This window comes from Macaca mulatta, chromosome 1 (genome assembly GCF_049350105.2).
Source record: "Macaca mulatta isolate MMU2019108-1 chromosome 1, T2T-MMU8v2.0, whole genome shotgun sequence".
Classification (NCBI taxonomy): Eukaryota; Metazoa; Chordata; class Mammalia; order Primates; family Cercopithecidae; genus Macaca; species Macaca mulatta.
In genome coordinates this window covers 203,156,238-203,181,784 of record NC_133406.1, presented here as the reverse complement: position 1 = coordinate 203,181,784, position 25,547 = coordinate 203,156,238, and the positions used below count along the sequence as shown (strand labels likewise).

Here is a 25,547-nt window from a genome sequence, read left to right as displayed (position 1 = left end):
GGTTTCAGGGAACCAGATGAAGGCTGGAGGACAGATGAACAGGCTATTGCAATGATCCAGGAGCAAGGTGCTGGGAGCCTGGGGAGGACAGTGGCAGTGAGGACAGACAAGAGATGACAGACAGGCTCTGATGATTGGATGGATGGGGTGGGAGAGGTTGGCACTCAGGGCTGTGGCTTGGGTGACAGGTTGGGACATGGAGGGTAACCTGTGGGAATACAGGTAGGGGCAGGTGCGAAGGGAGGAGACAGGGTTCCAGTATTTACACACCAAGGTGGAAGTGTGCGGCTGGATACTTGAATCGGCGCCTCATCTCCTCTCCTCAGAGCCCCCTCTGCTCCTCTCACCAGCCACCGGTGGTTCAAAGCACTCTCCCTCAGTCCAGAGCTTCTAGTGCCCCCTGCCCCCGACAGCCCTGCCCACACTCACTGATGCACTTGTTCATGTCGGGGTTTCGGGCGTCGAAGTATCCAGGTGGGCAGGACGGCAAGCAGACGCCCACCTGGCGGATGTCGTTCCTCTCCAGCAGGATGAACAGCTTGGGCGAGCACTTGAGGCAGCCGTTGACTTCAGAGCAGAGCTCACAGCCTTTGGCACAGGCCTGGCTCCCTTCGACACTGACTGCAAAGGTGGAGCAGGGATGAGAAGGCGGCTGTGGAGAGAACCTCACCTATCCAGATTCTGACAAGGATGGGAAGTGACTAGATCGGCGTTTCCTTCCACAGAAGGAATATGCTTCTCAGAAAGCACAGGCCAGGCAGGCAGCTGTCTGCAAGGCTGCTTTATACACCTTCCCAGTAGCTTTTCTCCAGAGAGCTAGCAACAGATGCTGACCCATGTGCCTCCCTAGCTCCAGGCACGACATGAGCTCACTCTCTAGGCCGGCTCCGCCATCCCCAGAGAAGCAACCCAAGCTGCACCCTTCCTGGAATTTCTCCACTCTCCCCAGAGCACAAAAGAGTCAGTCTTGGGTATAGAAGGAGGGTTTTTTAAATTTCCGAGAAAGTTTTAAGGGCAAGAGGGATAAAGAGTGAAACAGAAAAGGAACACCTACCCAGAAACACAAAGACAACTGGAATAACCTATGTCTAGAACAGGGGTCTCAACCACGGATGATTTTGCTCCCTAGGGAACACTTGGCAATGCCTGGAAACCTTTTTGATGATCACACCTGGGGAAAGGGGTTGTTACTGGCATCAATTGGGTAGAGACCAGGGATGCTGCTAATCATCCTATAATGCATCAGGCACAGAAAAGAATCATTTGGTCCAAAATGTTAATGGCACTGAGGCTGAGAAACCCTGGCTCAGAATCATCCTTTGAAGCTGGGCGTGGTGGCTCACGCCTGTAATCCCAGCACTTTGGGAGGCTGAGGCGGGCGGATCACCTGAGGTCAGGAGTTCGAGACCAGCCTGGCCAACATGGTGAAACCCCATCTCTACTAAAAATACAAAAATTAGCCAGGCATGGTGGCGCACGTCTGTAATCCCAGTTACTCTAGAGGCTGAGGCAGGAGAATCGTTTGAACCTGGGAGGCGGAGGTTGCAGTGAGCTGAGATTGTGCCACTGCACTCCAGCCTAGATGACAGAGCAAGACTCTGTCTCAAAAAACAAACAAACAAACAAAAAAGAGAACCATCCTTGGAGGCTTCGTGGTTTTCCATCCCAGCATTGAGTCTCAGGATCTTTGATCTCACTCACGGAGCCCCTTCCATAGACCTTGCACAGTGTGAGCCCTGGGGACTGAGGCAGACAAGCCACTCTGTAGAGGAATTGAACTTTCAGTGGAGCAGACAGACCCACAAATAGGTGAATGCTGACAGTCACAGGGCCAAGCAATAGTGGAGCCAAAAAGAAGGAGAGAAACAAGCCACAAAGGAGGTGTCATTGAGGCCACGTCTTAGATAATTTGTACAGATGTGTCCTTTAGGAAGCAGAATTAAGGGCACTCAGGGAGCAGGACCACAAAGGTGTAAAACTAGGGAAAGGCGGAATTGCAGATAACTTAGGGTGGAGATGGGAATAGGAGGCGAGTGGTGAAAGGTAAGGTTTTCTATCTTTATATCATGCTAAGGAACTTGAACTTGATTCTGCCAGATGGCATTTCCCAAAAAGTACTCCTTACAACTTGATTCCCCCAACCGTGAATAGGAAAATGTGGAGAAAGGCTACTGTGTCAGGTAAGACCAGGAACCAGTGGGTCAAACAAATCTAAACAGATTTCTTTACTGCAGGCCTAATGGAAGCTTTATTACTCTCCCGTGTGCAGTGACTCTCTGAGCGGGGCACAGAGTGAACTGCATTTCCCAAGCATGTTGGCCACAGAACACTTGTTTTGGGACCTTCTCAGACTGTTTAAACATCAGGGAGCCATTAGAACATGTTAAGCAGGGATGAGACCTAGTCCAATTTACACGTTGGGAAATTGTCTCTGGGAGCCAGGGTGGAGACCAGAGATGGAAGAACTGTTTGGGAGGAAGCTGACTAGATCATCCAGGTGAGAAAAGTGAGAACGTCTTAAAATTCTGTTCCACAGGGATAGAGGGAAAAAAGACAGATTTGAGAGATGCTTGGGAAATGCAACCCGTAGGACATCGCGGCTAACAGGCAGAGAGGAAAGAGGCGTGGGGAGGAGCCTGGGGTGATTCCCAGATGTTTGACCTGGGGTGTGGGTGAGCCGTGGGGCCAGACATGAAAAGAAGCCCATGGCAAGAGAAGCAAGGTGAGAGGGAAGGAGAGGAAGGGAAGTAGTTACATGGGGTGGAGATGGGAGTGGGAGTGGAGTGGTGAACGGTCTTTATAACTTGAACTTGATCAAGAAGGGCAACAAGAGCCAGGCAGCGGCCGGGTGCAGTAGCTCACTCCTAGAATCCCAGCACTTTGGGAGGCTGAGGTGGGTAGATCACCTGAGATCAGGAGTTCAAGACCAGCCTGGCCAACATGGCAAAACCCCATCTCTACTAAAAATACACAAAATTAGCTGGATGTGATGGTGGGCGCCTGTAATCCCAGCTACTCAGGAGGCTGAGGCAGGAGAATCACTTGAACCTGGGAGGTACAGGCTGCAGTGAGCTGAGATCATGCCACTGCACTCCAGCCTGGGTGACAGAGCAAGACTCTTTCTCAAAAAAACAAAACAAAACAAAACAAAACAAGAGCCAGGCAGTGAGGAGCGGCAGATACAGGCATAAGGCAGAGAGCTGGGAAAATCAGAATAGAGATGGTGGGAGATGGTACAGGGTAGTGGACCCAGAGCCCCGGCTTCAGAGTCATCAGGACCCAAAGCCAGATTCCCAGTCTGGGAAGGTGGGCAAAATACTGAATGTCATGTGTTTCCCTGAGAAGGAGAGATGACGATGTCCACTCTGGGCAGCTGCTGGCGTGAGTCTATGATGCAGGAATCATTCCTGGTTTCAGAACAGGAGAACATGGAGGAGTTAGGAAGGAGAGCAACCGAAGGAAGGAAGATGATAACAAACACCAAATCATCACAACAACACAGCAATAACCACAGTGGCGGCAGTGTGTTACTCAATGTTGATCACTTACTCTGTGGCAGCAATGTTCTCAGTGCTTGACAAGTATTAACTCATTTAATCCTTACAACAACCCATGAGGTAGGTACTATTGTTATTATTTTTAAATTTTATTATCTTTTTTTTTTTTTTTTTGAGATAGAGTCTCGCTGTGTCACCCAGGCTGGAGTGCAGTGGCTCAATCTCCGCCTCCCAGGTTCAAGTGATTCTCCTGCCTCAGCCTCCTGAGTAGCTGGGATTACAGGCACCTGCCACCATGCCTGGTTAATTTTTTGTATTTTTATTAGAGATGGGGTTTCACCATGTTGGTCAGATTGGTCTTGAACTCTCAACCTCAGGTGATCCACCTGCCTGGACCTCCCACAGTGCTGAGATTACGGGCGTGAGCCACCCCACTTGACCTATTATGCACATTTTTATAGATGAGGGAATGGAAAGGTAAATTACTTGAACAAAATTTCTCGGCCAGTATGTGTTTCAGGCAGAGGAACGAAGTTTAGGGAGCCCAGGGTAGGACAATATGAGGTGGCACGGAAACTATATATTTTTGGAAAATGGAATTTATGGGCCGGGCGTGGTGGCTCATGCCTGTAATCCCCGCACTTTGGGAGGCTGAGGTGGGCAGATCGCTGCAGCCCAGGAGTTCAAGACCAGCCTGGGCAACATAGGGAGACCCCGTCTCTATTACAAAAAATAATAATAGACTGGCCAAGGTGGCTCTCACCTGTAATCCCAGCAGTTTGAGAAGCTGAGGCCAGGAGTTCAAGATCAGCCTGGTCAATATGGTGAAACCCCGTCTCTACTAAAAATACAAACATTAGCTGACCGTGGTGGCACACACTTGTAATCCCAGCTACTCAGGAGGCTGAGGCATAAGAATCACTTGAACCCGGGAGGCAGAGGCTGCAGTGAGCCAAGATTACCTCTGCACTCCAGTCTAGGTGATGAGCAAGACTCTGTCTCAAAATAATAATAATATAAGATAAAAATAAAAATCACGATCATTCTTGTTGGTAGAATCATTGTATGAGCAAAAATACTCCAAATGCGACATTGAAGTTATGAGGGAGCACTTCGGATTATTTTTCTACTCTGGGCCTTTATTCAGTTGTGTTACAAATTTACGAGTCATTATCTATTTTAGGCACCACTTCCACTTCAAAGATATTAAATCGTCTACGATGCACTGTTTTGATTTAATTCATTGTTGACGTGAATGCGCCTTCTAGGTTTCTGCCTTAGTTTCAGTAACGGCAGTTATCCCGGCGTCCCATTTGCAGCCCTCTCCAGCGATGCTGCCATACTCATTTCTTCCTTCATTATCACCCGTTCTAAGAACAGGTTTGCAAAAGGCGCCCTTTCAGGTCTGCTGCCCACCTTCCATTCCACTAGCAACAAGTCCCTGTGTGCATTTTTCTTCAGCGCCGTCAATGGCACCGCAGAGAAAGTGTGGCATACCCGGGAAGGAAATCTGGAATCAGGTCAGCATGGCGGGAACGTGGAGCGAGTGATGAGGCAGGAAGCTGGAGAGGGAAGCAGGGGCTGGATGAGGAAGAATCCTGAACCTGGATTAAGGAGTTCACACCCTATCCTGAAGGTCAGAAGGAATCAGTGGGAGGTTTACAACAGGAAACACAGTCAGGATTCCATTTTAGAAAGATCACTCGGTAGAGTCGAGAATGGATTGTCCGAGGGCAAGAGTGGAGACAGGAAGACTCCCAGGCTAGAACTCCAGTCCAGGAGAGCTGGGCTGAGCCAAGGAGAGGGGAGGGAGTAGACACACGTGAGATGGTCAGGCAGGGTCAACAAGACAGGGCGAAGCATTCAACAAGAGGGGGTGAGGGGCAGGGGCAAGGTGACCTTGAGATGCTGGGCTTGTATAACAGCCCTTCCCCGGCAGAGGAACCACAGGAGGAGGAGGGGGTTTGGGTGGGAAAATGATGAGTAGCTAAGTATTAGACAAGTTGAGTTTGCGGTTCCTGTGGAACATCCAGGGAATGATGTCTGTTAGGCAATTGAACACGTGGGTCTGGAACTCAAGAGAACTATTTTGGCTGGAGATTGAGACGCGGAGTTATTTTTTTCTTTTTTCTTTCTTTTTTTTTTTTTTTTTTTAAGAGTTTTTTTCTTTTTTTAAGAGATGAAATCTCACTCTGTTGCCCAGGCTGGATTGCAGTGTCACAAACATAGCTCATTGAAGCCTCAAACTCCTGGGCTCAAGTGGTTCTCCTGCTTCAGCCTCCCAAGTAGCTACGACTACAGTCACATGCCACCATGCTTGGCTAAAGAGAAGTGGAGTTCTTAACATCGTACAGTCATCAAAGGCATGCCAGTCCATGAGATGGCAAGAAGAGTGGGTCTGGGGAGTGAGAAGAGGAACTGGACATTGAAGAGAAGGACAGATAAGTCTTTAGTACACTAAGAGGCAGAGGAGGAGCCAACAGACAGGCAGGGGACACTGGGAAGTATATTGCATCGTGGGAGCCGAGAGAAGAGTGCACTCAGAAGAGGGAGGCATCAACAAGACAGTTGCTTCTGAGATGTCATGTGAGCCCAACCGGGTGGTGGCGGCCCTGGTAAATGCAGTCTCAGTGGGGTGGTGGGGTGGACAGCAGGAGGCAGTGGTTCAGCAGTGAAAGGAAGGTCAGGAACTTCAACTTCTTTGAAGAAGTTGGCTGTTGGCTGGCATGGGGGCTCATACCCGTAATCCTAGCACTTTGGGAGGCTGAGGCTGGAGGATTGATTGAGTCCAGGAATTTGAGGCTGCAGTGAGCTATGATTGAGCCACCACACTCCAGCCTGGATGACAGGGCAAGACCCTGACTCAAAAAAAAGAAGCTGATAGTTAGATCTGTGGGAGCAGAAGAGCCTGGGTGGTGCCTCAGGCAACACCTGCATTTAACAGCTATGCAAGAGGAAGAGGGGCTCGGGAAAGAAGTGGAGAAGGATCCTTGGAGAGCTGGGAGGAGACTGAGAGACAGAGGTGCCAGGAATCAGGTTGAAAAGGGAGAGATATTCAGGGACCAGGGCTGGGAGGAAGCAAGGCCAGTGAGCTCTGAAGCAAATCCACAAGACTTGACTCTCAGTGGTCATTGATTAGGTGACCTTGAGAAGGGCAGTTTTGGTGGAGAGGTGGAGATGAGAGCCAAACCACAGTGGGCTTCGGAGTGAGTGGAAGGGAAGGAGTGGAGATAAAGCCAGGAAGGCAACAGAGAAAATCAGAGATCACAGACAGAGAAGGGGAGAGCACGGCTGGGGGTGGGGAATGTGATTACAAGACTCAGAGGCAGGGGACATTGATGGAGTAGAGACCCAAGGACACAAGGAAATGGGAGCATCAAGACATAGGGCTCAGACGCTGAGGCTGGCCTTGGCTAGGGGGAGAGACCAGGGGCTGCAGTCAGGGACAAGGGGGTCAGGCAGCTGAGCTCCATGAGGGTTTGGGGGCTCAGAAGAGGAATGGGGGCTCAGTTACAGGTGGGGTCAGTTCAATAAGGAAAGGGATGTTTATCAAGGGGGACAGAAAGCACAGGATGTTCTCAGCTCAGAGAGGCAGTGAAGGGATCGGGGAACAAGAGAGGGGGCTCGACAATGAGAATGTGCCCTTGAAGGAAGGGTCCAAGGAAGATGGTTCATATTTGGGGGAAATGCATAATGATTCAGAGCAGGAAAACCAAGGCTTATTTATTCCACAGATGTTTAGTGCACACCTCACAGGTGCTCAGGGCTCCTAGGAGCCGGAACGTGGAGGTATAGCCACAAAGGCCCACCAAGGACAAGGGAGGCAGGGCTGGTTACACATCTGGATGTAGAGAGGCAGAGGGCACTCCGCGACCCAGAAGCCTAGGGGAGGAGGGCGTTCCACACAGGAGGAACAGCCAGTGCAAAGCTTCCGAGGCACTGATAATCCTGGATCGACCATGGCATGGAAAATAGGGCTTTATATAGCATGTGCCGGTAATTCCAGCTACTAGGGAAGCTGAGGCAGGATCACTTGAGTCTAGGAGTTGCAGACCAGCGTGTGCAACATAGCAAGATCCCACCTCAAAAGGAAAAAAAAGAACATAGAGCTTTATATATTCTCTCTCTCTCTCTCTCTCTCTCTCTTTCTCTTGGTGAGGGAAGCGACCAATGGAAGGACATCGTTGGGTTGGTGGTTTAGAAAGCTCCCCTCTAGCTGGGCACAGTGGCACACGCTGTAGTCCCAACTACTCAGGAGGTTGAGGCAGGAGGATACCTTGAGCCCAGAAGTTTGAGACCAGCCTGGACAACATAGCGAGATCAAGACCCTCTCTCTAAAAGAAAAGAAGGAACAAAAGCAAGAAAGTTCCCTCCTGCTGCTGCCTGTTATGGTGGTTGTGCAGGGGAAGCAGCCTTGCAGGGCTATAAGCCTGGCTGAGGAGGCCAGGTAGACTCTGAGGGTGAGGGGTGCTTGCAGGGAGGGGAGCCTCCTTCCTGCCTTCTTCAGCACCCCCAGCTCTGCCCTCTCCACCAACCACTGCCCCCCACCAACCCCACCTCCCTCAGCTCCCAAGCACCCTGCTCTCCAGCCCACTTCACTGAGCCAGCAGGGCAAGGCTGTGCCCCCGATTCCCCCTCTCCTAGCCTCCTTCATCCTATGCAAAGCTCTTTTAAGTTGCTGTGGCTATGATGAGGCAATGCTCCAGGGCAGCTCAGTCCCACACCCCTTGAAGAATGGTTCTGGATCGCTGCTCCTCCTCCCTAGGGGCTTCATTTCTTCCAGTTCCCAATTTCTTCATCCCCAGGAATCTTTCTTAAACTAAAAATCTGATTGTTTTACACTCCTTCCTCTTATCTATCAATAGCTCCCTATCACCTACAGAATTAAGACCCAGCTCCTTGCCTGACCTTAAAAGCTTTTGTGGGCTCATCCCATCCACGTTACCCCTCAGCACCACTCCTAAGCAATATCAAACCATTTTTGTTTCTCTGGACATGTCACACTATCTCACACCTGTGTGCCTTTGTTCAAGTTGGTCCTTCTGCCCAGAACACTCTCCACCTCCTTTTGAGTCTGACCAACTCCCTCAAGCCTCAGAACTAAAGTCACCTCCTTCAGGAAGTCTTCCTGATCTCACCTCCCTGCAGAGTCTCAATGGAGTATTTCTATGTGTTCCCACACCCCTAGTACTTGAATCTGTCATGACGAACGTCACCTTGTATTGATATTATCTGCTAACGTGTCTTTTTCTCTCACTAGAAAGAGCTTCGGCAGGCAGAGCCCATCATTTCTGAATGGGAGCTCAGTAAAGGATAAGGCTCCACAAGGTTATAAGATTGAGGATATGGTGAGTGAGACAGAGGCTTGAGATGAAGGGTGGTGTATGGATGGATCTTAATGAAGATTCACTACAGTGGAGGGACCAGGATGGAACATGGATGAGGGACTCAAGTGAGATGGGTCAGGGACAGTGGTGGATGGAGAGAACTCACCATGACCCAGAGAGTGATGATCTTGGTTTTGGGGTGGAATCTAGTCTTGGAGGAACTGGGTTTGGTAAGAGAGACCTGAGTTCAGTTGGCGAGGGCAAGAGGATAGGGAGCAGGGCCTCAGCCAGGAGACTGAGGAAGTGAGTAGGCCAGGGCCCCTCTCAGGCCACACGCTGTCCCAGGAGGTGGATCTATCCCTGTGGCTTTCTGAGACCTGCACGTTCAGAAAGCCCTGGGTATGTCCTGCTGGTAGGACCCAGGATTCTTCTCTTTTTTTTTTTTTTGAAACCGTCTCGCTCTAGCACCCAGGCTGGAGTGCAATGGTGCAATCTCAGTGCACTGCAAACTCCGACTCCCAGGTTCAAGCCATTCTCCTGCCTCAGCCTCCCGAGTAGCCAGGACTACAGGTGCACACCACCATTCCTGGCTAATTTTTGTATTTTTAGTACAGACAAGCTTTCGCCATGTTGAGCAGGCTGGTCTCGAACTTCTGATCTCAGGCGATCCACCTGCCTCAGCCTCCCAAAGTGCTGGGATTACAGGCGTGAGCCACCATGCCCAGCCAGACCCAGGATTCTAAACTAAGCTCTCAACTGCGAGCTTAGTTTAGATCCTCACTTTTTCTTACCTGGGCTGTTTGCCTCCCACCTCAAGCCACCTCCCCCACCCAGCAGCTGGGCTCTGGGCTCCCTGATGAAAGCCTCAGTGCCTCCTTACCCACTGTAGCTGGAGTCAGGCCACGTCCAAACTCCTCAGCCTGGCAGGTGTGAAGAGCTTAATGACCTGACCTCTACCCTGCAGTGTCTTCTACCTGGACCCTCCCCTCAGCCTCAGACAGCTTCCTTGTTCTGTCCTAGTGGGTTCTGGATGGCTTGTTTAGCAGCAGAACCCTTCTTTCCAACAGAAAACATATGAGCACAGCTTCCCCAGTGGAAATCCTAGGGCTCCCCAGAACCCCCTTGATAATTCATTTCCCCAGCTACTCCTAGCTGCGCCCCACTTCCTAAAGGAACACTCTGTGCCTCCTCCCAACTCCCCGGGGCTCTCCATGCCCTCAGGTTTTCTCCCGTGCAGCATTCCTGAACTGGACTGACATTCTGTCTTCCCCCACTCGCTTGCAGCCTCCGCCCGCGAGATTCATCTCTGCGATCAGGGCCAGCTTGCAGGATCTCAATAAACATTTGTGGAATGAGCCAAGGAAGGAACGGGGATTCAGTGAGGGATGAGGGACTGTAAGGCTGTCAGTGCAGCAGGGGCAGAGGCTCTGGATGGAGGATGGGGCCGTGAGAAGAGGCACAAAGCGGGCTCCTGGCTTCTGGAGAAGTCAGGGCTCAATGAAGGAATGGAGGCTTCCTAGGAGGCAGGACTGAGACACGGGGCCCAAGAATCAGAGAGGAGAAGGGGCTCAGGAAGGAGCACACTCAGTGCAAGGGATGAGTGGGAATGAGGGCTCAGGAAGGTGCAGGGACCCCAGATCAGGGGTGAGGGCTAGCAAGAAGACAAGGGGCTTAGTGAACAGGAGTTCAGGGAGGGGCAGGTCCTCAATGAATGGAGGAGGGGAACTTCAAGGGGACTTCACCACTCACAGCTAAAGAGAAGTTCTTTGCTCAATTTTTCTCGCTCCATGCAGGCAGACCATCACTCAGACTCTGAGATCAGACATGTCTGGCTTCAAAACTGGTGTATAATAGCTCAGAATGAGATTTAGATTGAGTGGCTTCTGGTGGCCCTCCTACCCTGAAGCTGAGGACTGTCAGCCAGAGTCAACAGCCCTGAGGCTCATACATAGCACACCTACCCCCATCCCCAGGTCCACCCAGTGCCCTTCCAAGCTTGTCTTGTCGAGAGGCCAGGCACACACAGGTGTCTTGGTCTTCTTTCTTCCCTTCTCTACTTCCCCAGAATCCCTAAGGCAAAATGGTCTACACATTGTTTATATAATAATGATTTGCACCCAGAGTCTACGCAGAACTTGATGTTTTACAAAGGTGTTAAAAATATATACCTAATGAGGTGGGTGGATCACCTAAGGTCAGGAGTTCGAGACCAGCCTGGCCAACATGACAAAATTTTATCTCTACTAAAAATACAAAAAGTAGCCAGGCATGGTGACACGTGCCTGTAATCCCAGCTACTTGGGAGGCTGAGGCAGGAGAATCGCTTGAACCTGGGACGCGGGGGTTGCAGTAAGCCAAGATGGTGCCACTGCACTCCAGCCTGGGTGACAGAGCGAGACTCCATCTCAAAACAAAACAAAACAAAATAAAACAAAACTCTCTCTCTCTTTCCTCTCTCTCTCTCTCTCTCTCTATATATATATATAAAATCTCATGTAAGCCTTACTATCCTCCTTTACATTACATTTCAGCTTCCTGATTGCGATGACTATGGCTGTTATGTGACAAGTATTGACAAACAGCACAACCTTCATCCCTCCCTGCACCCCTGAGCCTGTCTCCACACCTCTCCCAACCCTTGCCTCTTACCATCAAGGATGTCTGTTACATCACTGGGTAATAAAAACTGGCTCATGTGCTGCCATGGCTGTTAGATGTGGCCGTATGAAAAGTGAGCAAGCACATCAAAATTGCTGCAGGAGATTTACCATCGCTAGGACCAGGCCCTTTCTGATGCCAAGTCTAGTACTTCCTTTCCTTTTCAATACAACAGACTTGAACTCAGGTCCCGTGACCTCTGGTTTAGCCGGGCATGAGGCTCTGCATGTGTGAGGGTCAGCGTTAAGCACACGTGCACGTTGCCTGAATGTGAATGGTTCCTCCTATTCTCTCTCTCTCTGTCTCTCTCTCTGTCTCTCTCTCTCTCATTTCGGAAATAGAGGAGACTGATTATAAACCGCTAAACCGCATCTGGCCCATGGAGTCCAAAATACTGGCCACAACAGATGAGAAGGGAGGAAAATCAAGGCCTTGCTGCTGATTAAACCTAACTGTCTCTAATTGTTTGTTAAGCCAGGGATTTTCAGCTTCACCAGTTCTCTGAGCTTCTCTCCCTGCACTGAGTCCTGGCCTTGGCTGCTCCCGTGAAGCCCCGGCAAAACCCCACTGCTTTTCAACCTTTACTGGGGGGCCTCCGTCTGCAGGGAAACATGAAGCAAGAGGGGGCTGGGCTAGACTTCAGGAAGACCTCCTACCTGTGGGCACGGCATCTTCTCATGGCAGATGTCCAAAGACAGATGAGGACTTGGGACTCTGGAGTCCCCCACCCTCTCCCTCGTGTGGGCCCCTCACACACAGTGGCCACCCCTACAGCACTAGGGTCCCATCACTGGAGACCTTAAGCAGAGGTTGAGGAGTGCCTATCAAGGGGCTGGGGACAGATTACCGTTGAACTCCATCAAATTCGGCTTTCAAGAAGACTGGGCCCACAGGCATTAGGAGACCTGGGTTCCAACATCAACTGTATTTCGTTAGACCTGTTTCTTCCCCTTTCTTAGCATCTGTACAATGATAGGATTTTGGTTTTCTTTTTAAGCTATGAGAACCCTCTCTTCCAACGACATCTCATGTGGATGCTCATTACCAAAAGCAGGGAAAAGTGAGACTGCTCTGGTTTGAAGGGTGGTCAGGCCAGACCCCTGCCTGCTTGTCTCCCCTTCGATGCCACTGTAGCTCCCTGAATCCCACTGGGCGTGGTTTAAAAGTCACAGCAGTGGACAGTCTCCTGATCCTCCCTACTCCACTGTTCCTGCCCCATGATCTGGGCAGGGGAAGCCCTGTTACCCAGTGCTAAGCTGTGCAGAGCTCCTAACCCAGAAGGGTTGATGGCTGCACTTTACCCAAAAAAGGAGCCCCAGGGCAGGGGGTTTGGGGAAGCATCTCCATGGATACCACACAAAGCTGGTGTTATGTCAAAGCACATAATCCACAAAGGCGTAATCCACAAACTGGATCCTCACAAGAGAGGGGTTAATCTAGAAAGCAGAGTCTACAAAGGGGAAAACAGACAAAGTGAGTCATCTACAGAGTGGGTAATCTCAGCGAATTAATCCACCAACTGAATAATCCACAAACAGGATCATCTACTGAGTAATCTACAAAGCTGTAATAGACAGAGTGGAAATCTGCAAGGGTCATCATGGAATAAAACTCCTGAAGACCCCTAGTTCCCGGGTGGCCCCCTCCCACTTCCAAGGCCAGCTGTGGCCCACCACGCTCCATTACTCACTCCGCCTCTGCCTTTTCCCCTTGATCCCCCGGCTGCCGATGGTGAGGTGCGTCCAGCTCAGAACCAGGGCCACCACGCACAGCCCAAGCCGCATAGTCACACGCCAGCTCCAGGCCCCTGGTCGGAGGGGTGGTCTCAGGGAGGGTGGACAGCACACGGCTTTTGCTAACACCTCCGGGGCTGGGTCAGCAGCAGGAGGCCCAGGCCTGGGCCGTAGCCCAAATCCACCATAATCTCAGCTGGGGACAGAGAGGGTGTGGGGCGCCCAGTTCTCCATCAGGTCAAAGGGAGGTCCTCAAAGACAGACTTCCTCAAAGGTACCTCAGAATATCACATGAGAGATCTTTTTGTCACATCAGCAGGGACTACTCCAAAAACCAACCTGTGAGGGGAGGAGAAAGAAGGGTTAATTCTGTAGTACTATGAACCCTCCCACCTATGCCTCCTGCCCTACCCAGAAGACTGGGAGCTCAAAATGTTTGGACGTTATGAGTTACCTACCTAGCACCTTTCTAGAAGAAATCCGCTCCTTTTCCTATCTTGCAGAACTCCCTAACCTGGGACTGGAGCCGGCAACCTGTGTAGCCAGAATATGGCGGACATTCAAACCAAACTTGTGGATCACTGATGATTTCTCAATAACGGGAGCCAGTTGGTCCCACCCCTGCTTCCTGTTGTCCAGCTCTAACTGGAAGTCCTTCCTTAAGTCTACCCTACAGACCTCATGCTGCAGTAATATCCTCTCTTTTGAAGAGGAGCTCTCTCTCTCTGTCCTTCCATGAGTGACCCCTCAGCCTTTTGTTCCTGGGGCTGAGTCACCCATGTGCCTTTCACCTGTCCTGGAGCTAGAGCAGTGGCCCCCGGCAAGCTGGCAGACTCTGCGTGGCCCTCTGGGCTTGGCGGGAGAAAAGGAAGTAAGGCTTCCCCCGGCCACAGAAACTCTGACACAGCAGGCCCGGCGGGCCTGGCCTTTGTGAGAGGATAAAAGAGGCAGCAATGCCCGCCCTGGCCAGAGACACAGAGAATGGGGATAATCCCCCAGCCCAGCGAGAGCCAGGTCTCTGGACCTGCTGGCTGGCTGGGGTGATGGGGGCAGGGGAGCCGGTCCCTCCCCTGAATCAGATGTGTCTGGGAAGTTGGACATCTGAGCCCAACCTGGGAGTGAGAATGAAAACCCTGCTGCCCCCTCACGGGATCACACACTCATGCTCCAATGCTCCCGAGGTTCTTTCATAGCAGTGACCTGCCCACGTACACCCCACACTCTCCCACACACACCCACAGCACAACAGAGCATGCAGGTCAATAGCACAGAGGCTCTGTAGATGCCAGGGAGCCATCACCTTCCCCTCCACTGGCTAGATGCCTTTGAACAAGTCGTGCAGCCTCGCTGAACCTCAGTTTCACGTCTATAGAATGGGGACAAGCATGACTATGTCACAGGCTAGCTGAGAGTCAGAGAGTTCAGGCTCAGGAATGAGAAATCTGAGGTGCTGGAGTGGAGATGCCCCTCCCACCCCCATCCTAATCCTTTCCTCTCTAGGCTCTTCAGTGCTAGTCCACCCCCTCACCTCTCAGGGAGGCCCCAGCAAAGCCCACCTGCACGGGAGATAAATCATTATCCCCTAAGGGAGTTCAGTACCTCCCTCCTTGGCCTCTCCCGCTGGCTTTGAAGGCCAGACACACTCAAGTGGTTAAGCTGCCTGTGAGAAGTGTTTACATGAGGCTGATGGATCCCACCTGGTGCTGTGGCCGGAGCCAGCGGAGATGCCCCCAGCCATCCCCAAATGCCCGTCAGCTGCCAACCTCTGCACGTCCCTCCAGTACTCCCTGCCTGATTTACCAAAGTATTTGTATCCTCCCCAGCCCCCACTACACACTTCTATCACCCACAAATTATAGATGTCCAGTTGAGTTTATCAAACTGGGGTCTTCAGGCCCAAGAATGTAGTCTCAGAGGCTGGCTGTACAGCGTGATTGTCACGGACATAAACTTCAGAGTCAGACTGCCTGGCTTTGAATATTGGCTCTGCTACTTATTAGCTGTGTTACCTTGCTTAGCTGGTCTGAGCCTGTTTTCTTATCTGAAAGAAGGTTATTGCTGTTTATAACTTAATACATAAAACTGCTTAGAATGGTGCTGGGCACATAGTGATGACTCAATAATATTTGCTGTATTTGTTGTGATCAAAGCTTCATTTTGTGTCTATATTCTAATGATCATTCAAAAGGCAATATGAACATGCTCTGTATCATCTGGATACTAACCTTAATACTGGGCACTATTATGCAATTTCCATATTGGCATTTATCTTTATGGTTGATTGCCTTGACACCAAAGCGATCACTCAAAGTGATAGGATTTGCCTTTAATTGCAGCATTTCTCACACTAAGGTCTGAGAATCCCTGGCAGATCTGTTCCATGAATCCTTACAGTTGACAAACACTGCATCAGACAAACTTGGTGTTAACCCTGGATCTGAAAGACTTTGGACTCACTGCGTGATCAATATCCCTGGCATTTTTTTGGGGGCACAGAATTTCCCTTATGTATCTCTGCATTCCTTGTGCCCACCTGTCATGGTGCCTGGCAATTGAGGGTGAGTGCTCAGCAAATGTTAGCTCCCTTCTTTTTCCTCCCTCTCCTCTCCCTCTGAATTCCTTCTCCATCCTCCCAGGTCCTAGGTTTCAGCTTGACCCCTGCCACACTCACCCAGTCCTTGCCAGCGTTGATCTTCTGGCCCACTCCCACCTGAATCACCAGGAAACCACAATCTCAGCTGGGAAATCGTAAGGAAGATCCAGATGTAAATTTCACTGAAGCAAGTGACACTGGCCTCCCTCACCTCTGGGATGGGAAGAGTTGCAAGCACTTTTTGAAAAGGTACATATAGAATCAACCCTGTAAAGGGGCTAAGAGTTCCTCTACACCAGGGGGTACAAATGACATGTACGATTGAAGCTGGATGTGGAGGGGGTAAACTAGAGGGTAAATGACCCATCTAAAGGGAGCATATGCCGTTCAGCTCTGACTGATTGTTGACAGATCTTCTGATTTTTCAAAAGAGGAGTAGAAAATCCAGGATCTTATATGAAATCTGATTTGAAATGCTGGACAGGTCTTAGACTAGGAACCCTGCAGCACCAAGCCCCAGAGGGCCACAGGTCCCTGCCTCAGTGGCTCCATGTTCCTGCGTCTAGTCCCTGACCCCATATGTGCACACACAGGCACGCACACTTGCAGACACGGATAGCATGGACTAGGGCTGAGAGAGGAGATAGGAGCTGACGACTCCCTTTTAAGCAGCCTGCCTCATTTCTCTTAGAGTCCTCTGTCTGATTTCCTTTGGGCCTTGGGTTATATGGCACTAGCAGTTTATGTTTTGAGGCTCGCTCTACACAGATAGAATGGGGACTGCTGGTAGTACCTCAGGTATTGGTAGGGGTAAGAAAGGGTATTTGTCTCTGCCACTGTGGGGGGTTAGGGATTCACACTCGTTGGATGCCTCCCTCCACCTGCCATGTGCCAGGTCTTCCTTTACTCCTCACAATGGAAGAAGGAAGGTAGAATTATTTCCATTTTACAGGGGAAGAGACCTGGCCCTGAGTGGTTAAGGGTCAGGGGTTACAGACCTAGTTAGGGACCAGCCCTCGGGTTTGCTACCCAGGATTGGGTGTGGGGAGGGCAGGGCAACCCGCAGGGAGCTGCCGAGTGTGAGGCACAATCCAGCTTGTGGGGTGGACCTGCAAAGTGGGGACGGGGCTGGGGGCAGAGGCAGAGCTGGGACGGAAGACCAAAGAGAGAGGCCACATGGGCCTCAGAGGGGAGGACACAGGTTGGGGAGGGGAACACAGCTGCAGGTGGAGCTGAGGGCAGAAACTCAGCCCAGGGACGGGGCTGGAATCACCTTCACCTTCTTGCCTGCAACACCTTCAGAATAAAGTGGTACTCCATCAGGTGTCCGATACAGACCCAAAAATGTAAACTATCCAGATAATTTCTCATTAGTCCTCCCCGGGCGGGCTGCGGGCTGCAGAGTTTTGGCCTCCTAGCAGGCTGGCAGGCGGGGGCAGAAGAATTGCGGGCGGGGGGCGGACCAAGTATGTGCCTGTCCGACCTGTCGGGATTAGCCTGTCGGTCGGAGCCAAGCCAGGTGCGGGGGCCGTGCCCCGGCCCCCAAAAGCAAGGGCAGCGGAGGATGGCTTCTTCAACCCTCCATCACCCCCGCAAGCGCGCACATTCTTATTCCCTCCCCCACCATCCCCCAGAGGCCCCAGCAGGTGCCGAGGGAGACGCGGACCTGAGGTCCCCCGGCTGGCCCTCAAGAGCCAAGAGAGCTGTCCACGTCTGAGAGGCCAGTTTCACAAGAAAACTCCCACCCCCAAGCACCCTCACCCCAAGTCCGTCCTGGCCCTCCTGCGAGTCCCGGGCGAACACAGCTCCCACCTCTCCCCAACTAAGCGATACCTTCGGTTCCTGAGCGCCAGACCCCGAGGGCCAGGGAGCCGCGCCACTTCGCTGCGCACCGGGGGCCACAGCGCGTGCCGCCTGCCACGTCGAACCCAGGCCCAGGCTGTGGACTGGGGTGGGGGTTACCAGAGACCGTGGAACTTGGGGGAACCCAAACCAGTGCGACCCGGGATCAAGAACTTCTGGATTGGAGGCGGGGTGTAAACAGGGCTGGTGGACTTGGAGAATTCAGGACTGCAAGTGAGGACGATCACCCGGGCTGCGGGATGATGGGAGTTCGAGGGGAGGGGGCTGCCTGCTCGACTGAGGGCCGACGGGGGCGACAGACTTACAGGAAGGGGTGCAGGAGGTGCCCTCTCCCGATCACCGACCGGAGAGCGACCACATTCCCCTTCCTTTCGCTGTCTCCCCCCCCGCACCCAGCTCGAACCAGCCCCGACGGGAGGGCCCGCCGCGCCCCAGCTCCCGGGGAAGGGGGCGCTGGGGAGGAGGACGGGGCAGCTACGAGGGGACTCACCTTCGTGCTGCCAGTCGCGGCGGGGGCAGGCTCGGGAGGGGCGAGGGCGCGGCCCGCTCACCCGCCCGCTGCGGGACTGTCCTGGGCGCCCGGCTCGCCTGCGCTCCGCCCGCCCGTTCCCAAGTTGCTCAATCTGCGGACGGCTCACGCCCTCGGGGCCAGCGCCCCACCCGGCGCATCGGTCCTCCGGGGCGGCCCGGAGCGGCCCTGGTTCTCTGCAGTACCCGATCGAATGCCCTACTCTGGCCGGTCGCTCCGGGCTCTCTGCCCTGCGCTGGTGCTCTCCGTCGCGCCTCCGCTCGGCCGGAGCTCCCAGCCCGGAGAGGGGCCAGTCCTCTGCGAGCACGAGGGAGGGAATCCCCCCCTTCGCAGTCCCACCCGCGAGCCGGCCCCCCTTCCAGGGATCCGCAAGAAAAAATGGACTGGAGCGCCGGCCCGGGAGTCCGCACGTCCTTGCCCGAAGCTGGCGCCCTGCGCTCCGAGCGCGGGACTGGCAGAGGGACAAGTCCCCGGGACCGTGGGGCAGACCGTCTGTCTTTGTCCCCTGCCACGCCCCTCGCCCCGGGGATTCCACGCAGCCAGAGAACCCGCAACAACTCCGCTTCCGCAACAACTCCGCTCATCTTGGGGTCAGAACTGGGGCCGGAGACCCTCGTGAAAACCCCAGTTTCCCCATCAGAAACCTGGAAAGTGACAAGGAACAGGCTCAACAGGGCCTGGTGGTCCTGACCGCACCCTCTCCCCCTTCAGGGTCAAATCTGTGCATCTTCCCAGTACAGAAGAAATACCAAGGCTATCAGATCCTGGGCACCGAGGTGAGGACACCTCCAGAGGCAGCTGGTAGGTGAGAGTGAGGGAGATCATGGAATAACACTTAGATTCTTGTCTGGCTCTATCACTTACCAGCTGTGTGGTCATGCCTAGGTTACTTAACCTCTCTGAATCGCAAAGTTTTATCTGTTTTGAGGGTTCATTGAAATGAAGGCTACAAACTCCTGGTTAATGGTAGGAACTCCATAAATGTTTGTGGAATGAGTCTTGAACAGCTACAGACACCTGCAGTGACCCAGATGATGTTGAAGTCAAGCCTGAAGAAGGGAGGGAAAGAGACTCACTTCTTAGAGTGGCAAACAGCTGTTCTCCAGCTTCACTTCAGATTGGGAAAGGAAAATGGGCTAAAACTATAGTTAGTGGGAGTTAAGCTAGAGCAGAAAAGATGTACTGATTGTGTGTGTGTGGGGGGGTGAGTAATCAAGACAGGCTGTGGAATCTCCCTCTTAGGAGAGAAGGGGGGACCCTGACTATTGAGTTTAAGGGCACAGGGTCATTTACGATGACAGGAGAATGGATGTAATGACCCCTAGAGTGTCCTGATGGCCAGGGAACAGGGATGGTGGGTAGCCAGAAAAAGTGGAGCAGTTGGGTTCGAAATGCCCAGTGTCTGGGTTCATTCAGCCAGAGCATTGCCAAGTTTGCAGGAGGCAAACAGCCGTTTCCGAGTTGGTCCAGGGGCCCCCTCCAACCTCCAACCCCCTCTCAAGTCCCTCCCCTCTCCCCTCTGCCCTGAGCCTTCCCTGCATCTAACTGGCCCTTGGCTCTGCTCCGTGTCTAATCAAACAGCCCCAAATGCCGAAAACTCAATGTTTATTTTATTTTATTTTTTTACACACTTGCATAACTCTCTGACAAGCCACGCCAGGCATTGGGCTTTTTGTTTGGTTTTATTTTGTTGCATTTAGGAAAAAAGAGAGAGAGAGAGAGAGAAAAGAGAAGAAATAACACAAACCACACAGCCCTAGAAGCTGTCCTAGGCCAGGCAGTGGGCTCAGGTTTCCTGCCTGAGGAAAAGTCTGTGGAAGTTGGGGGGCCTAGCTACTAGGCTCAGGAATGAGTGAGAAAGGGAAGAAAGCCACCTGGGTCACAGAAGATAATGAATTAGAACCATGTGACAATAATGGGTGACTAAGGAAGAATGTTTCTTGTGCATCTAATGTATGCCAAGCTCTGTGTTTTGCGTATATATTCTGTTACCTAATTTTGCAACCATTGTAATTCCTTTCTTTTTTATTTTTCTTCCCCCCCCCCATTTTTTCTCATAAATGTAAATTCAGAGCCTCAGATACAAGTCAATTGCTCAGAGACACACAACCTGCAAGTGACCAGCCCCGTTCAGGTTATGCCAAATGAGTAGTTTCCCTGGGAAAGTTGTGTTGCTCTAAATTTGCATATGCTGTGCATTCTGCTTAGAAATGTCTTTTTCTCTAATCCTTCTTGTGCCATCCTTCAAAAGGTCTGTACCAAATTTCGCCTGACCACCTCAAATGTCAGCCTCCAAACCTTGTGTAGACCTGTACATCATCCATCATTGGTCAATGATGGTCTCTTCCACTGCAGTGTGAGTTCCTTAAGGTCAGGGACTGTGTCTGATTTGTCCTTATGATCCCAGCACCATGGACATACTTAACCAACATTCAGTAAACTGAACCTCCAGATGACCAGGACTGTACCTTTGTAGGTCCTGCAGGCTTACTCAGATGATGTTACAGGTCACTAGCTGTAATTACCCAGGCCAAGATCATCATTCTCATTAGAGACCAAAGGTCAGTGGACCTGGGCCAGGGTTGTAGCTCCTAGAGATTAGGGAAGTTCCTCACACTTTATGTCACTTTGCAAGACAAGAATTATTTGACCACCTTCATTGTCACTGTATCACAATACTTTCAGCTATAAGAAATAGAAGACCAATTCAAACTAGCTTAGACAATAGGAGTGAATTATTATTTGAGCATCAAGAAGGGCTGATATAGGAATGGTCTAGTAACTCAACAACCCCATCAAGAATCAAGTTCTTTCCCATATTTTCATTCTAGCACCCTCAGTGTGCTGGTCACAGCCCTCATGAGAAAAGATGGCTGCAGGAGCTCCAGACACCACATCTTCACCCACCAAGTCCAGCAATTAAGTCCAGCTGTCTCTTTTTAATAGTTAATGGGATTACATGCCCACCAATGAACCAATCACAGACAAGAGGGATCACGCTGCTAAAATTAGTTTAGACCAGTAAGGATTTACCTGAATTACCTGTGGAAGAGTCTTCACAGACAAAAGCAGAACTCTGTCAGCACTGAAGAAGGCTTTTGAATTGAAAACTAATGGCATCTGTGATCATTACTGTTACTCTAGAAAAAGTTGACTTTGTTATGGTCAATTTACAGGCTCCCCTGCAAACTCTAGTCTCCATAACTCTGTTGTTCTCTGAAATCTTTCTTTCTCTTTCTTTCTTTCTTTCTTTCTTTCTTTCTTTCTTTCTTTCTTTCTTTCTTTCTTTCTCTTTCTTTCTTTCTTTTTTCTTTCTCTCTTTCTTTCTTTTTTCCTTCCTTCCTTCCTTTCTTCCTTCCTTCCTTCCTTTCCTCTCTCTCTCTCTTTCTTTCTTTCTTTCTTTCTTTCTTTCTTTCTTTCTTTCTTTCTTTCTTTCTTTCTTTCAGAAGAAGAAGAAGTCTTGCTCTGTTGCCCGGGCTGAAGTGCAATGATGCGATCTCGGCTCACTGCAACCTCAGCCTCCCAGGTTCAAGCAATTCTCCTGCCTCAGCTTCCCAAGTAGCTGAGATTACAGGCACGCCACCATGCCCAACTAATTTTTTTTTTTTTTTTTTTTTTTGTATTTTTAGTAGAGACCATGTTGGTCAGGCTAGTTTCGAACTCCTTATCTCAAATGATCTGCCCACCTCAGCCTCTCAAATTGATGGGATTACAGGCATGAGCCATTGCCCAGGCTAGATCTTGTCATCCTTTCTTTCATGGAGGCAATATAGCATAATGGCTAAATGCATGGACACTAGAATTGGCCCTGAGTTTGAAGCCCATCTCTACCACTGACTAGCTTAATGTCCTTGGGCAAGTCACCTCACCTCCCTGAGCCTCAGTTTCTTCATCTGTTAAATAGGTATAGTAACAATATTAACCCACCACAGTTCTTATAGGGATGACCTAAGATAATGCATTTAAAGAGCTTAGCACAAGCTTAGGAATTATAGTAAGTACTTAGTACATGCTGGCTCTTCTTATTAGCTATAATTTGGTTAGTGCCTTTATTAGATATCAACTGAGCACTATTGTATCCCAGGCACAGGGCTGGAAATGGAGGTTAGAGAAATTAGTATCATACTGTCTGTCTTCCTAAGGAACTCCTGGTTTAGTGAGGAAGGCAGACTCAAGAGCCTGGTGAAAGGGTAAATGAGGCAGAGTGGTGGGACAAAGTAAGGGGTGACCGCAACTCCTTGAGGGAATCTGAGAAGGCTTCTTCAGGGAAGAAATGCTTGAAAGATTTATTGGCATTTTCTAGGCACACATGATCAAAAGGCGTTCCAGGCAGAGGGAATGGCAGGTGCAAGGGCCCGGAGGCCTGCTGCATCATGTTGCCCTTAGTGCTGTAAGTAGTTCTGCGTCGTGGATATTTTGGATGAGAGAGGTGGAGAGGTGGGGAAGAGGGCAGCAGATGGGGTCTTTCCAAAAGGACCTTATGGTACCAGGCCAAAGAGCAGGAACTTTACCCTGAGGGCAAGGGCAGCCCCTGAGTGTCGCTGAGGCAGAAAGGCAGGACCAGAGTTGTGCTTTAGAAGTGTCTTGCAGCTCTGGTGAAGGCTGAATTTGAAGAGGTGAGACTGAAGGGAATGAGGAGCCCCGGTAAGCAGTAATAAAGTATATCATTCCCAAGAACACTGCCCAGCTCCTCCTCCTTCCTCTCTCTCCACCTTCCTCCCAGGGGGCCTGCTGTGTCCTCTGGAGCCCCATACCAGCAGAAACACACCTATCAGATTCTCCACCTTGTTGTGAGTGAGTTCGGGGTCCTCTAACACACACCAGGGATGCCACCCCCTTTGCCCAGCAAAGTCTGGCAAAACCACTCATTCTCCCTCACGAGGGTGTGGCATCTGCCTCATTCCACACCACCCCCCTGCCCTCCCTTTTGTAACTGTTCCTCCTGTTCTACCTTCCTGCTCTCCTCACCTGGGTTATTTCCCTCATGCCCTGCTGTGCTTTCTTTGCTCACACAGGACCTTGGCATCTGTCTTGAGGTCCTCTTCTCTGTGGCAGACTCAAGCATCACGTTGGGGACCTCATTCTCTATGTCAGTGCTACTCTCAACACCTCTGGGACCTCCTGGACTAGGTCGATACTCTTGTCCACTCCACTTTCGTCTCCCATTCACATGACCACCCCCTCTTGACCTCACCAAAACTACTCCATCCCTGAAATCATAGGCTTCAAGATCCTCAGACCCCCAACTCTAACGTTCTTCTGCTCCCAATCTCTCATGCCCTTCCTTCTAATTCAGATTCTTGGCATTTCACCTGCCCGATGACGATTTCTGCACTGGCCTTGCCTCCACATCTTAACTGCCCCACAAACCCCCTGCCAGTTCCTGCTGAGCTCCTCTGGACAGTCCTCCAGCTACCTAGGACAGTGCCACTGCAAATCCACAGCCAGCCTCCACTGGAGCTTCAGCAAGCCCACGATGACCATGCAGACTTCCCCTTCCAGCCCCTCCCAGCCTCTCACCCCCTCCTAGCCCTCATCATCAAGCAGCTAAGATGGCCAAGATTGACCCCTTTCAACTCCCTGCCCCTAAACTTAAACTCTTGAGCCCTGCACAGAACCTCTTTCTCCCCAGATTTTCTCCTTGGAAACAGCGATGAAGCTGATAAAGCAGGAAACTGGGAGTTGTTTTGCATTCTTCTCTCTCTCACCTCCCACATCCATTCTATTGGCAAATTCTGTTGGATCTGCCCCCAGAACCTTTCCTGCTTTAAGCCAAATTTGCTGCTTACCTGGACAATTGTTAGTGTCCCTTCCAGGTTGCCCCATTCCCACTCTATCCCCCACCAACACAGGCTTCACGCAGTAGCCAGAGTACACTAACAATTATAAAGCAGATCCCATCATTTTCTCCCCTGCTTAAACCTTCCAGTGATTTTCCATCACACTTAGAACCAAATTCAAACACCATCCCTTATAAGGCTACATCCCTCCAGCTTCATACATCGCCTCTCTCTCTACTTCAGCCCTATCAGGCTTCTTTCAGTTCTTTGGTAATTCCAGACTCTTTCTCATCCCAGGGCCTTTGCACGGGTTCTCTGCCATCTTGTCCTTCCCATAACTCTTCATATGGGCCATTTCTTTTCTTCTTTTTTTTTTTTTGATTAAAAAAATTTTTTTAATAGAGGTGGGGTCTCACTATATTGCCCAGGCTGATCTCAAACTCCTGGGCTCAAGCAATCCTCTCACCTTGGCCTCCCAAAGTACTGGGAGTGGGCATGAGCCGCTGTGCCCAGCCTCTTTTCTTCCTTCCAATCTCCACTTAAAAAATATTTTGTTAGAAGGGCCTCCCCTGACCTCTCCATCTGAGTAGCTCCCTCACTATTTCATATCACAGCTTCCTTTCTGTTGCAGTATATGTTGTATTTGTTTGTTGGTTTTATTTTGATTTTAGAGACAGGGTCTCACTCTGTTACTGAGGCTGGAGTGTAGTGGCACAATCATAGCTCATTCGTCCACCTCAGCCTCCCAAGCAGCTGGGACTACAGGTGCGTGTCACAATGCCCAGCTAATTTTTTACTTTTTTTTTTTTTGTAAAGATGGTGTCTCACTGTGTTGCTCAGGCTGGTCTTGAACTCCTGGCCTCAAGTGATCCTCCCACCTTGGCACTGGGATGACAGGCATGAGCCGCCATACCTGGCCCTATTTTGCATTTTGTAGCCATTTACTCGCATGTTCCTGTGCTAGACTCCAGTTCCCAGTCCTTCCATGTGAAAGAGTCCCCTTCCTTTCCACAGTTCTCACTCTCCCGGCATGATCCACGGCTAAGGTCAGCAACAACCTCCTTATCACCGCAGTCTGTGGTTCCTTTGTCTTCTTCCTTCTCTATCCCTGTGTAATTCTTGACACCTCCACCTTCTTGGAATGCTTCTCTCCACTGTCCTGGTTCCTGTTTCCCTGTATATCTGTCCACCTGCCCTCCCAGCCGTTAACTGTGGACAAACCCAGGGTGATTCCCGGCCATCTGCCTTTCTTGTCAACCATGAACTAATATAGCAGAAAGCACAATTCCCAATAGTAAGAAAAGTAAGTGTCAAGTTGGCTAGGCCATGGGAAAAACATTGTACTTTTTGTTTCTCTGCAAGTATTTTTTCAGTGGGAATAATACTGAAATCGGTAGACTTTGAGTAAAGCAGATTACCTTCCATAATGTAGGTGGGCCTTATCCAATCAGATGAAGGCCATGAGAGGAAAGAATGAACTTCCCTGAGCGAGAAGAAATTCTGGCTTTGGACTTGAACTGCAATACCAGCTCTTCCTTGGGTCTCCAACCTGCCAGCTCATCCTTGC

General features: G+C 50.9%; 1 protein-coding gene and 1 long non-coding RNA gene across 10 annotated transcripts in view; one reads left to right on the top strand and one right to left on the bottom strand.

Moving 5' to 3' along the window:
- RSPO1 (R-spondin 1) overlaps positions 1–18,560 on the bottom strand; it is a 23,231-nt gene extending 4,671 nt beyond the window's left edge. The window contains exons 1-5 of one of the 9 annotated variants that reach the window (XM_077963216.1): positions 18,162–18,299; positions 15,887–15,953; positions 13,674–13,749; positions 13,173–13,554; positions 430–621 (exon numbers count right to left, since the gene is read on the bottom strand). In XM_077963216.1, coding sequence (XP_077819342.1) covers positions 430–621; positions 13,173–13,266 — 286 coding nt within the window. In that variant the 5' untranslated portion in view covers positions 13,267–13,554; positions 13,674–13,749; positions 15,887–15,953; positions 18,162–18,299. Of the gene's footprint in view, positions 1–429; positions 622–4,260; positions 4,473–13,172; positions 13,555–13,673; positions 13,750–15,886; positions 16,022–18,161 lie in introns of those variants that run through there. The other 8 variants (XM_077963251.1, XM_077963197.1, XM_015135676.3 and 5 more) reach the window with 8 other exon arrangements.
- Positions 17,747–25,547, top strand: LOC144334288 (uncharacterized). Its single transcript, XR_013403990.1, has 4 exons — positions 17,747–17,884; positions 18,912–19,001; positions 22,504–22,590; positions 25,413–25,547. It is a non-coding gene; the product is annotated as an uncharacterized LOC144334288 (long non-coding RNA).